Source organism: Falco rusticolus, chromosome Z, assembly GCF_015220075.1.
Source record: "Falco rusticolus isolate bFalRus1 chromosome Z, bFalRus1.pri, whole genome shotgun sequence".
Taxonomy (NCBI): domain Eukaryota; kingdom Metazoa; phylum Chordata; class Aves; order Falconiformes; family Falconidae; genus Falco; species Falco rusticolus.
In genome coordinates this window covers 50,973,536-50,986,357 of record NC_051210.1, presented here as the reverse complement: position 1 = coordinate 50,986,357, position 12,822 = coordinate 50,973,536, and the positions used below count along the sequence as shown (strand labels likewise).

The 12,822-nt window shown below is 38.6% G+C and overlaps 1 protein-coding gene across 18 annotated transcripts in view; it reads right to left on the bottom strand.

Annotated features, from left to right (window-relative positions):
- MPDZ (multiple PDZ domain crumbs cell polarity complex component) overlaps positions 1–12,822 on the bottom strand; it is a 99,320-nt gene that overhangs the window by 43,495 nt on the left and 43,003 nt on the right. For 16 of the 18 annotated variants that reach the window (XM_037373293.1, XM_037373288.1, XM_037373290.1 and 13 more), the window contains 5 exons: positions 11,572–11,781; positions 9,824–9,940; positions 7,135–7,293; positions 3,913–4,200; positions 2,918–3,041 (listed from right to left, as the gene is read on the bottom strand). In XM_037373293.1, coding sequence (XP_037229190.1) covers positions 2,918–3,041; positions 3,913–4,200; positions 7,135–7,293; positions 9,824–9,940; positions 11,572–11,781 — 898 coding nt within the window. The remainder of the gene's footprint in view (positions 1–2,917; positions 3,042–3,912; positions 4,201–7,134; positions 7,294–9,823; positions 9,941–11,571; positions 11,782–12,822) is intronic. The other 2 variants (XM_037373295.1, XM_037373300.1) reach the window with 2 other exon arrangements.

Below are 12,822 nucleotides of genomic sequence, written 5' to 3'. Positions count from 1 at the left end.
TGTCTGCAATCCCTGACCTTATTGTCCAGACTACAAGTGGAATGAAGAAGATAAAGCAAAACAACCAAGGATACTGACCATGAAAAAATTCTAACCATTTACATACAAACATGGCTACAGAAGACAGAGACTGAACACTTTACTCGGTGACCTTAGAGCTTGGGAGACAGGCTGGCTGAATAGTTTAGAAGGCAGCTATAAGCCCCAGGCTACCCAGACTCAGCCAGCCATACAAACACCCGCCTACATATCTGTCTCAGAGAAAAGAAAAATAATACTGCAACCATTTAAAGAACGACACTAATCTAGGTATTAATCTGTGCTTTTTAGAACTCCTTCCAGAAAATAAAAATCTCAGTAGCGTTGGCTCCTCACACCCACTTGTAGTTGAGATCACCATTGTTGTCTGAAGTATGAGGAGGTGGCCCTGACTAGCAAGGAACTGCCCAATAAACGTCTTAGACACAGGAATACATGCACCTCTCCACTTTGGCGTGCAGAAGTCAAGGTTCATCTTCTGGAAAAACTGCAAAACCCATCTTCATGATGATGTATTATTCTGATGAAAGACTGTGGTGTTGTGCATCGTTGATGTTGCAATATTACAATGTTGAGCGTATCACAGTTGGCATTTACAGGTGGTGTGCTGGGGTGGGTGTGCCAGCATTTACACTCATGCACTCCTTCCAACAACCACCTCTTGAACGATGAGCACACACGGGTTACTCAGTCAGATCTGAATGTAAACACAATGCTGCAACAGAGTGGTCTCACCATAATACAAAATCAGACTGCCAAGGAAACAGATGAAATGTGGTTTGAAATTCTGAACCTAACTTTGCTGCTTGGTTAAGCCAGTAACAACCAACAGTATTGCTAGGGTTAGTGTAACAGCACTCTAGAAAAACATCACCCCCAGTACCTATGCTGACATCCTCATTACAGCAGATCTGCAAGGCTGATGTCACACTTCAGACAGCTACAGTTTCAGGTTAGAAATGCAAATGCCACTGTCAGGTTGCCAAATGAATTACACAGGACAATGGCATTTCAGCTCTTCTGGCATGTGGGTCCTCTGTCCTCTTACCTTTTAAAAATCAATTGGATTTTAAAAAATGGTTGGCTTCGAAGAGCTGTTGCAAGCTATGGGTGACACCATTTAAAAGGAAAAAAAAAGTGCCAGTTCTCAACTGAAATAATTGATGCAGCTGCAGCTTTCAACATCATTCACAGCTCTCGATTTAGCTCCTTTTGTAAAAATTGAAGTTAAAAGCAGTGCAGCCATGTGTGTAAATTGGTCACTGTGCCCAGCCAGCTTCCCAGGCCAGAGCACACACAGACTGGAAGACTACAGTCAAAAGGCAGGAGAAAGCATTATTCACATTCATATCATGTATACATGAGAGGCCAGTCCTACTTTTCATGCATGTGATGGCTGCCAATGTGCACACTGCCCCCCAGTTTGTATTTTTATGCTGCATTATGCTTATTATTATGCTGTATTAAGCTAAATTTGCTTTGTATGTTCAATGAAAACAAAACACTCATAGACACACATGAAAAAAACTGCTCAACTGAGTTAAGAGGTTATTGCAAACAAAACTTTTTTTAACAAAATCTGAATGCCTGGAACTGCACTGTGACCTGCACTTTCTACACCCTGGCAATGAGGCCAATAAAGGCAGTAGTTACCCAACAAAACTCAAAATTTATACCCACACCAACCTTGCCAACAGTTTTGTATTTTGGGGAGGCAGATTCTAAACCAGATCAGCTCCTGATCCAGTTTGGACACTGGCTGTATCACAAAGGAGAAGGTGATTTGGGGCTGACTGAGATCCAGCCATCAGAGGGCAGTTTATTCCAGGTGGAAGATTATTCCACTGAAATACACCATCACTGTGCCGCACCTACCTCTGCAAAGCAAGGGAGTCCTGAGTGGTGCTTGTTTATGAACAGCCTGTTTCGTGGACAATCCATGTTAAAGCATTTGCAGAACCACTGCAAACAGCCAGTGCCCACACAAACTCCTGCCCTACCAGCACCAGAAAGTCTTCAAGGATGTGCAGATGGCCGGAAGAAATGTCACCAGGAACCTAAACCAAAGCAAATGAACACACCGGCCACAAACGAGAGGGAAGCACCACTGTCTTCCACCAAAAAGCCTCCTTGGTACTGGCTTTGGGAACTGGCCTGGAAGAACGCTGTCCCCATGTTCCCCCTCACACTACCCAGGGCCACACCAGAGACCAGGAGAAGACACTGAAAAACATTTCCATCTGTTACACCTGTTTGCTCGAAAATGTATCTATAGTCAGTATGCTCACAAAGCTGCAGATCACAATCATTTAAAATTCTGAAATTCTCTACAAAATGATAATAACATTGAGCTAAAAATACTACCTAATAAATGTGTCAATGACCTGATATTCAGAAATAGAGGCACTTAAGATACAAATACAAATATGTAGCTTCTTTAGACTCTTGACTATCCTCAGAAAGCAAGATCATTTTGTGTTTACATACATTTGAAAGTCTAGTCTGCAGATCTTTGACTCAAGAAGTCTTCTTCTACAGCATTCCTTGGCTATATCTCGTTTTCCTACTATACTGTATAAATGTATAGACATTAAAAAACGATGTATTAAAATTGTTCTGTTAATGTTTAAGAGTGACTAAACTCCTTTATGCAAAAAAAAAAATCTGTAACACTGGACACTTTTATGTTCATTGTGACAGCAAATGGACCCACTGCCATTATAGCCAAACACAGGAAGAGCAGCAAAGAACGAATATCCTGTTATACTTTCCCCAATAAAATGTCAATATTTAGTCTTTACTAATAAAACAGGAAACATATGAGAAAAACAGAAAGCCACGTTCTTGAATAGGTTACAAAAAACATTAGCTACCTTACCTAGACTTGAATTGCCTTTTGCAATAGTGATGGTCATCTCATACATGTTTTTGACTGGATTTGGGGTTGTGGAACTTCCCTCCAAAGATACTGGGCATTTCTTCTCCATTAAAAGCATTTGATCCTAACACACAGGAAAGTATCAGATCAGAATACGAAGAGATTGGACATACTGACCTAAACTCATCTTCCCTTACAGACATTGGAAAGGTCAGTCCATCAAAGATCAAACCGACATACATAAGATTTCTGTTTTCTTTCAGGTAACATAGCAAATCTATCACAAAGTATGCTTTTAATTTAGGGACATCAGTTACACTCTTAACATTAATGCAATGAATTCAAGGGCTCTCAGAGTCATTCACCACAGATGTTTGACAATCTGCCAGCGCCAAAGTAATAAATCTTCTAAGAAACTGGAGGTCTTTTAAGAATTTCTGGATAAATCACTGAACAGAAGAAAAAAGAAACACATGACACAGTGACTGTCATATACAGGAATATAATGTCTGCATACTGTGGCATCACAGCCCAGTTTGTGAGCTAAACCGTGCAGGTTTGTGTCAACATCAGGATGCACCTTTCAAACTGCTCCCCCTGGGCTTCCTATGCCTAGCTACCAGCTGTGCACCTCCTCCTTACGCTCATGCCTCTGTGGAGTTTAACAGGGGATATGAAAAGCCCCTTGGCCTGCCCAGTGACTAAACTGTGGTCCAGCAGTATCTACTGCTGTGAGGCACAAACAGACTTTCATATAACCCTGTATCACCAGTCTCTCGGAAATTACTACCTTGACGCCAGAAATTACCTCCTGTTTTGTAGAGTTCTAAATCCCTAAGTTTTGATGTGAGCTGCCACATCTGACAGACATTTACCATCAAAGAACCCTACATGGCTGCTGGCCAGTGTCAGTTTCTGTAAGAGATTCTACAGTGTAGTATGTCCTTTCCATAGGTTTTTTAAATTATTATTAAAAAAAAAAAGAAACATTTTACTTTTCCAGTGGGATCAAGTTGCATGGTAGTGGCAAGGCTTGCACTTAGTGGAATTTCTGCTGTTGTCTGAGATCCAGTCCATGTTGCTGTGTTTTCACTTTCATTTTGGTTGATATCCGGAACACTCAGAGACAGAAGATCCTTTTGGGTAAAACCAGTTGCAGTTTCCAGGCTACTGCCCGCTACGGACTTTTGTTCTCTCACTCTCTGATTCAGATCCATGTTGTACAGATTCTTGTCAGACACATCGTAATCAGCTGCAGCATTTGAACACTCCTCTCCAACAGACTGTTAAAACACAGAAGACAATGAACAATCAACAATATTTTAAGTATAACTGAAAAGTACGTTTCATGCTAAAATCTTAAACAGAAACTAATCTCACAGAATTTAAACATATCTGCTGTAACATATGTGTCTTCCGTAGATCCCTACAGGCATTTTACTGTAAAATTTACTTGATTCCTCAAGACTATTTCTTCTGTTTTAAAATACCAGAAATCAATGAAAATAAGCTACTTCTGAAGGCCAAATTCTAATTTGGCACTCATCAATAACTCTTCACTAACTTCAGCAAAGTAATGCCCACTCAAACATTCTCAAACTACACATAACTCCAGGAAACTACTAAAATTAAAGCATCCAATTGTCTTTCTCAAGTGGAAGAACTTCACAAGACCAAGGTCTTCACTCTCAGAACACTTAGCAAGCAACGAGCAATTTCAAGCAGCTCACACAATAAGCATGCAATCTTATCATCCATTTGACTGACTAGAAACATATTGAGGTATCACTTCCTAAGTAAAAACATACTTAGGTATTGCTTCCATGCAAAGAGGGAAAAGTAAATACTCGGTCAAATCTCAGCAAAAAATGAGCATGGAAGTTTTGAAGCGTGACAACAATGAAATACAATGATACAGTTACAGAACCTTAGCAGTTAGTATTTATTGCAAGTGTATCGACTACGGCTGCAGCACTAGGATTAAGTTCTCTCCACAAAATTTATTTAGACTTTCAAGATTCCAAGGTCCTGTATTTCAAATATTTTAATGTATTTCAATAATCACAACCTTCCCCCCCCAAAAAAAAACCCCAACAATAAATCCATCCACCTTCAAGTATTCTCTATATGAGCTTTCAAAATAAGTAACTCTAAAAACATGCAGGTCTTTGCTATTATAAAGATATATCAATAAATTAAGAGGTTGGACTTAGAGGCTCTGTAGCAGTATTAGGGATTTTTCTCTGAAATGCAGCAAATGCAGTCGTAAGAACATCTTCCCCTAGCTATCATTGCTGTTATCCACTGGTCCTATTAAATCTTCTATTCTTTTTCCAAATAATGGGGAAAATATGTTTCCCAGGATTTTGAGATATTTTGCAACATTTTGTATCAAGGGCCTTAGTGCATACAAGCTTGCTCCGTCCCCAGATAATCATCAAAAAAGGTTCATCTGTAAATAAGTGGCTTAAGTAACATCTGAGAAGATAATTGAGCAAAGCCTAAATACAACTAATCTGCGTGATATAATCAATGAAATAATTTACCACCTTTTGGAGAACAGAACACCAGGACTATAACCTACTTAAATTCTTTCATGAGGATTCAGTGACAGCTGGGACACCTACTTTTACAGTATGTTTTGTATCCATTTCTGCATCAGTGAAAACAAGATCCAGATCATACTGAATATTTATTCCATATGCCATATTACATATTAAGAGTTGCAGCATATGACTAATGCCGTAATTTTTCAAGAAAAATATGATTTCAGGAATTTGTAACTACAGCAGCATGTGGCCTCTTTAGATCATTTGTAAGTGTTTTTTTTCATCACCTGTTTTAAGTGACACCAAAGGCATTCAGAAACTGTCAACTGTCCTGTAGTCAGAAATAGCTCCTCATAGCATTGAATAATCCTACTACATTTCACTTGTTTCAGAAGTCTTTTATGAACAGATTTTTTCACTATGTTTACTTTGTGAAATCACTCATAACTGCACAGTATAACGTGTTATTTGATGAAAACTTAGTATCACTTCATACCAGTGCACAGAGAGGAGCACTGAAAAGTCAGGACCATAATCTTTAAAAAAACATGTAAACCAAAGACATCTTTAAGCCAATGCTGAAAATAACATAAGACTTTCTAGAACCTCAACGTGATATATGATGTAAATCCAGCCTCTATCTCACAGAATACTTTTCAGCATGCAAAATGCATAATCCGTTTAACAATTACAGAGTTAAACAATGCAATCTGTCCCACTGGCACAGCAGAGATGTGCTCTTCTGTGGATTAGAAGAAACCATTAGAAGATGAATTTAGCTTTCCAACCAGTGCCTCATAAGGCTGAACATATTCCAGAAGGGATAAAGGGAATTACCGCAGCTCAGGTGAGGAGGAAAAAGCAGCAGCTACTCTATTCAAGATCACAGACTGCAAACCCTGGAAAAAATCCCTACAATGTTGCTTTCAAAGATGACTGCTAGGAGAAATTACTTGGAAGAGTCTGGATTAGCAAAATAAATCTATACATTGCCAAGAAAAAAAGAGAATGGAAAAAAATGGAGAGAAACAGGACACCAAGTCTGATACACACAATCAAGTCATTATGGGTATGTGACCAGTAAGAAAAAAATACTGTTCTTTGTAATACCTTTAAAGAACTTATCTTTATTTACTGACTTTAAATAGAAATTATTAGCAATAAGAGGTTTGATATGTACAGATTTACTTTTAATTACAGTATCATTATGAACATTTTATGCAAGAACACAGTAAATGAATTAGCAAACATACTAAGAAGCATAAAAGCAAAGCTTAGGATGAAAACTTACTCTTGCTTTTCATACCTAAAATATTCTAGAATAATGCAGTTACTTTGTGCTACCACTCCCTACTATGCTCTGAAGTAACAACAATTAAGTTTTTTTTGTAGCAGGCTGCTCACCACTGCTTTAATACTGCAAACATCTCATCATACTTTATCTGGCTATACAATACACAAATCCAAGCTTTCAATGTTCTAGCTACCTCTCTCTTCAACACAGGTATCTGAAAGACACCAGCACCACCCTAAATAAAACTGCACTTCAATCTGGTAACAAATAGTGACATTTGAACCAGGATGACATACAACATTTATATTTAATAATACAGCCTTTTCACACTTATAATCAAAGTTTGTCATCAATAAAACCATCCTCCTTTTTACCTTGGGAGTTGACAACGGAAGAGAGAAGCTGTAGTTCAGCTCACCGCTACAGGCACTGCCATGCAGAGCTATCATTGAAGCCTGGAAGACGTCACTCTCTAGAGAATACTGCGATTCAAAGGTGGACTCATCCACTAGATCTGCCTCGCTGGAGTCCACCTAACAACAAAAGCAATTCAATCAGCCAGGCTATCTGTTACCTTCATACCACATAAGCCCCGAACACATGCACCTCAGCCACTACATACTGACTGACACTTTCCTCTTCCCACCCCCCCCCCATGCTTTACATTGAAGTTATATTTGCACAGCACAGTAGGAAAATTTTCTGCTTCCAGTTACAATTAATGTTACTACATCTCCAGAGGTTTTAAAAAAGTAGCTGAAGTGAAAGTCTCAACTGGAATGAGTTGCAGGGCTGAGGCAGGCTTTTAACAGGAGTATGAGGTGTTGGGAGAACTCTGCTATACTCCCTGCTGTCAGTATTTTGATTTTTGTAGGGCTTTATTCTTTGCTTGTTAACTTTCTTTTACAAGAATCAGCACTGAAAAAAACATAAGCTTCACTCAGTGCCACCTGTCTGGAATGTTTTGTTCACCCAGCTTCATAGGTTTGGCTGTTCTTAAAAGCATATAGAAAATAATCTTCTGGAAACAGCAATGCTTTCCAATGTATTTATAAGAAAAAATTATAACATTTTTTCTAATTTCTAAAATACTTAACATTTGACAACAAGATTAATACGGATAATTCTCCTGTCTTACACAAGAAATAAAGTTTTGAAGAGTTCCAGACATGGACATGGGCAGTACTTTTTGCCTTTTTTAAAAAACAATCAAATAGGGTTTTTTTTCCCCAAGACTCATATACTTTCAGAAACTAGAATAAAACTAAGACCTAAAAGACTTAATTTGTGATGCTTCATATTCTACACTTTGATTATAATTTCATCTCCCCTGGCACAGCTCAAGCAAGCAGTGCATGCTAACAAAAATGATCAGCAAGTTCAGAGCCACGACCACAACATAAACTTTTATGAAACAGCCAAGTGCACCCATCTGCAGAGATGGAACCTAACTGTTGCTTTTCAGCCTCTGTGATTCATCGTACTATGTATTCATTATGTCAGATTCACAACAGCAATAGCAACAATCTGCAGTGATTCAACATAATGATTCCTTTTTGGGGTAAAAAGGATCTATTTTTTTATTATCTCAACCCTAAACACTTCACAGCTAATTCAAACTGCTCCTTTGGTGTAAGTTGCTCTCAGTCCATCTTCTGGAAAATGCAGACTAGTGTTACTAAACCTACGCCCTAAGAAAAGGATTGTGAAAAACAGGGACAGACCTGTAGAATCTGAATGTAGATTTATCTATGAAAAACAGTATCTCATGAGTGCCCTCTACAAACACATCTTCAGCGGGAGACTGCACATTCAATTTCATATTTTGCACATTTAATTAGACAGTTGACAGAGTTGACAATTTAACCGTATTATTATCTGTCATGTATTTTCATTGTTCTTTCACAATTTATTTTTCTTATATGAATCACAGACAGAAGTCAAATTTTTAATCTGATCTTTTCAACACATCTGTAATTAATGGATATCTGTAATATATAACTTGGCTTCTTCATACTTCTTCCCAATGAACGGAATAAGGCAAATACTATTATCTAACTACCATACCAAGTTAACAAACTGCAGAAGAAAATACAGGCAGTCTTGTTTAAAAGTTATCAAAACCAGCTTGTCATTTGCAAACATTTGAAAAATAGTAAACATACTGGAATCAGTAATTCAGAGACTTTTTGTCTTGAAATCATCTATTTCAGGGTTTTGGTTTGGTTAATTCTTTTTTCTAACGAATTACATTCTGGTATTCAGTAAAAACTGCTCCTCTACTCATGTCCCAGAAAATGAGGGCCAAATAACTTCAGTATCAGACCCAGATCAGTACATATAACCACAAGAAGACACACTCAGAATACATGTATATTCTGGGGTTTGGGGTTTTTTTTTTGGTTGTGGGTTGTTTGGTTTTTTCCCAGAGTATTATTTCCTTTGTCTTTTTTATCTGAGTTCTTATTGGTAACTTCTGGGTTATGTAAGGCACTAAATGCTCCACTAAGCCCCATCGTTTATACAAGTGAACACCTTTTGACCTTGCAAATCTCATAATCACTGGTTGATGCTGAAGTCTAAAGAATACTATTAGGAGGAAGCATTGGCAGCTTTTGAAGACAGACAGCATTCCTTGTAAGGCTGGATTACATGCAAAAACAGAGTCCCAAAAAACTGTAAGATAGATCAGTGATATGACATATAGGCAGAGATTTATTTACAAAATAAACACATGAACCTTTCTCTACACAAGGTAAGATTTTCAAAGGGATACTCTGTACATGCAAGCAGAAATGGGTAGTCATACATTTTTGAAAATCTCAGAATAGTTCCCTTCTTTTCCAGCAACTAACATATCATAGGCCAGATTCACAGTTCATGCAAACAGCCAAAATCTCCAGACCCCAGTTTCTACCACGTGGGGATCCATCCCAGCTATGGTGGATAAGTAATGTAGTGACAGTAAACACTAAAAAAAATCAGTATGAACAGCAACAAAGTAACTCCTTTCATTACAAAATGCAAAGACTTAAGAAATCTTTGGTAAATTGGGCCACTAACCAGAGCCAGCTCAGCATGGAAGAGGGCTGCATCAGCTGGCCCCTCCTCCTCAAGGGACTGGGCAGTGTAGAAAAAGCAATCTTCCTTAGCAGAGACACAGCCCTCCTCTGGTGAAAGCTGCAGAAAGAATGAAGCTCTGAGTTGGATGAGTGGCCAGGACACAGGGCATGGACCGTGTGTTGGGCGGGGTTTACAGAGGCAAATGAATTCCAAATGCAGCAAAGAGTTCATTTCAATCATAGTCACAGTGTTGGGTAGGTAGAGAGAATTTTTTTTTTTTTATTTATTTACCTGAACTGATTCAGCTTCACATGTCATTTACATCTACAAGTAATGAAAAAGGCCTACCCAGCTATACCACAGAGCCCACAGCTTAGTCTAAACTGATTTTCAATTTCTGCTCTTTATTAAACATATACTAAAACTGCCATCAGAGTGCCACCAGGGGAACAGCATAACAGCAGAGGCCTTCACAACCTTGCCTGCCACACAGCAATCTTGTTAGTAGGCAGAAGACTGCACTCACTGTGTTTTAGGATTATATCTACTAGGTGGAACGGTCTCAAGAGGACAAAAGATTAATTCTGACTATAAACCAATAGCTTTTTCCAACACAATTTGATGCTAGGTGCATTCATCCAGTACTGCAAAGAAACCAGTGATTATTCACAATGTTCAATTAATTGACATGCATAATATGTGAAATATTACAGTGCAACTGCTGAATAGTTACAAACTGCTGGGAACAGAAACAAAACCCCCATGCATGTTCTCTTTTAGAGTGGCATCTTCTTAAGCATGAAAAGGTTGACTTGCAAGATATTTTAGTGTGTAACACAGAGTCCCCACTACAAAAAACTAATTTAACAGAGCAAGTTTTAAAAGTACCCTCTTACAGAGAACAAAAAAGTTTCTAGGAACTTAAACATTAGCCATTCTCTCCCACCCTCTCCACAAAGTTCTACTAAGAATTAAAATTCAGTATCTGCATCCACAAAGACTACAAGATTATAATTTCATAAGAAGCACAAATGAACCCCAAAAACTGCACTTGCACTTATAAACATAGTGAAAGGTATCTTCTTTGTATGTATGAACTGGTGCCATTCTACTAATCCAAACTTAACACATCAGGGACACTAATCCACTAGCATCCTTACTGATACACTATCTTAGTAACCCTAGGTCTCCTTCAACCTCATTCTTCTAATTGTTACACACTACCTTCTGAAATCAAGCCTGAAATTGTTTATAGCTATATTAAAACAACCAGTTTGAGGTATATGAATTGAAGACTACTCACCACTGTTTAAACATGAAGTGTGCAGTCTAAATAGGAAGACTGCATATGTACTATACCTTGCAAAGCAAAGGAACAGGTAAATTCCAGGCAAACCACATCAAACTGACTTAATGTCACCATCTCACACATCCAGAGAATATTGCAAAGTGTATAAAATTATGCCTGGCAACTTGCATCCCTGAAAGACTGTGCTGGCTGCAAGACGCTTCGCTGTTTCAACAGCTGCGAGACAGGTATGCTAGGTCCTGCGATCACTACACCAGTCATACACTACACAGGCCACTCCTACATGCAAGGAGATACAGGAATCTGTTAAAGACAGCTTCTGGGTGTTTTGAGCCACCCAACTATACCCCCAAGCACACCAAGTGTATGCAGAAGTCAGGATCATCATGTACCAGCTTAAATGACATGAAAAGTACCCATCAAATTCCCAAATCCTTACAGGCAGTGGTTTGGCAACTCCTATTTTAACTGTTCCTGGTGGGGCTCCTTTCAGTGCTTGTACTGCTTCCTCCAGGCTCCCATTTTCCAAGTTGATATCGTTGACAAACATAAGCCGATCTCCAGGAAGAAGTCTGCCATCTTGCTCAGCCACACCCCCAGGAACTAATGAGCGAATCACAATTACAGTGTTTGCTGGATCAACTGGATCCTAATTAAACAAATAAAAAAAAATCATTAAGCAACATCTTAAAAATTTAGGTCTTAGGTGAGTTTTTACATTGGTTATGTTGTGTGCTGCCTTATGTCTTGAGAGACTAACTTTTATGCATGAGCTGTTACTAAGCCAACAGAATTGGGTTATTGGAGCTCTGCTCCAGATGAACGCTCATCAGCAACTTACCCTTCTGTCCATACTGTTCATATGTTAGAATTCCACCTGTTTTTAATTCTTATATGTGAAAATCGTTACTTCTTTCTACGTGATGTCCCATGATACACCTCCAGCACAAAATACTGGTAAACTGCAGAGTGCTGTTCATACCGTAATGTGTAAATACACACCAGAAATTCAAATACTTCCTACTGCAATGACAGTGTTGCAGACTTCATCTTCCCTTACATCCAGTGGTTTGGGAATACAGCTGGGCAATGCAGACTGGGGCAAAGTTAATATGTGCATTCTAGTGCAACAAAGGGCTTATTTTCAGTAACTCTCTTATGCTTCATGGCACCAGATCTTGGTGAGCTGAGAAAGCGCTTTTTAAGAGGCAAATCTTTGTGCATGCCCTATTAAGACATTTTATGGGAGACAGGAACACACCAGAACAGCACTAATCAACAACACACAACAAAGTGGTGTTTACTTCAAGGACAACTGGTTTGTAGTCCCCATCCTCCCAATGCACTGATTTTTATAAAAACACTAGCATCAAAAACTAGTAACAGGAACATATGATTCTATTATAACAATCACCACAGGTGCACACATTCTTATACACACAAGTGCATGATTCTTATACAATTACATTCACAAGGAACGCTATTACATGTCAAAACTTCCAACACATGGCAATTCACTTGAATATACACAGAAAAAAAACCAATAAATGTAGTAATGTACCAGCAAAAGGAAGAGAAAAGCAAACATCTACAAACTGGCACGCAATTGTAACAAGTTTCCATGCCAAGACGCACATCTGAAAGCACACACATCATCAAGGTGGCACCCAAAACCACAGGAATTGGACAC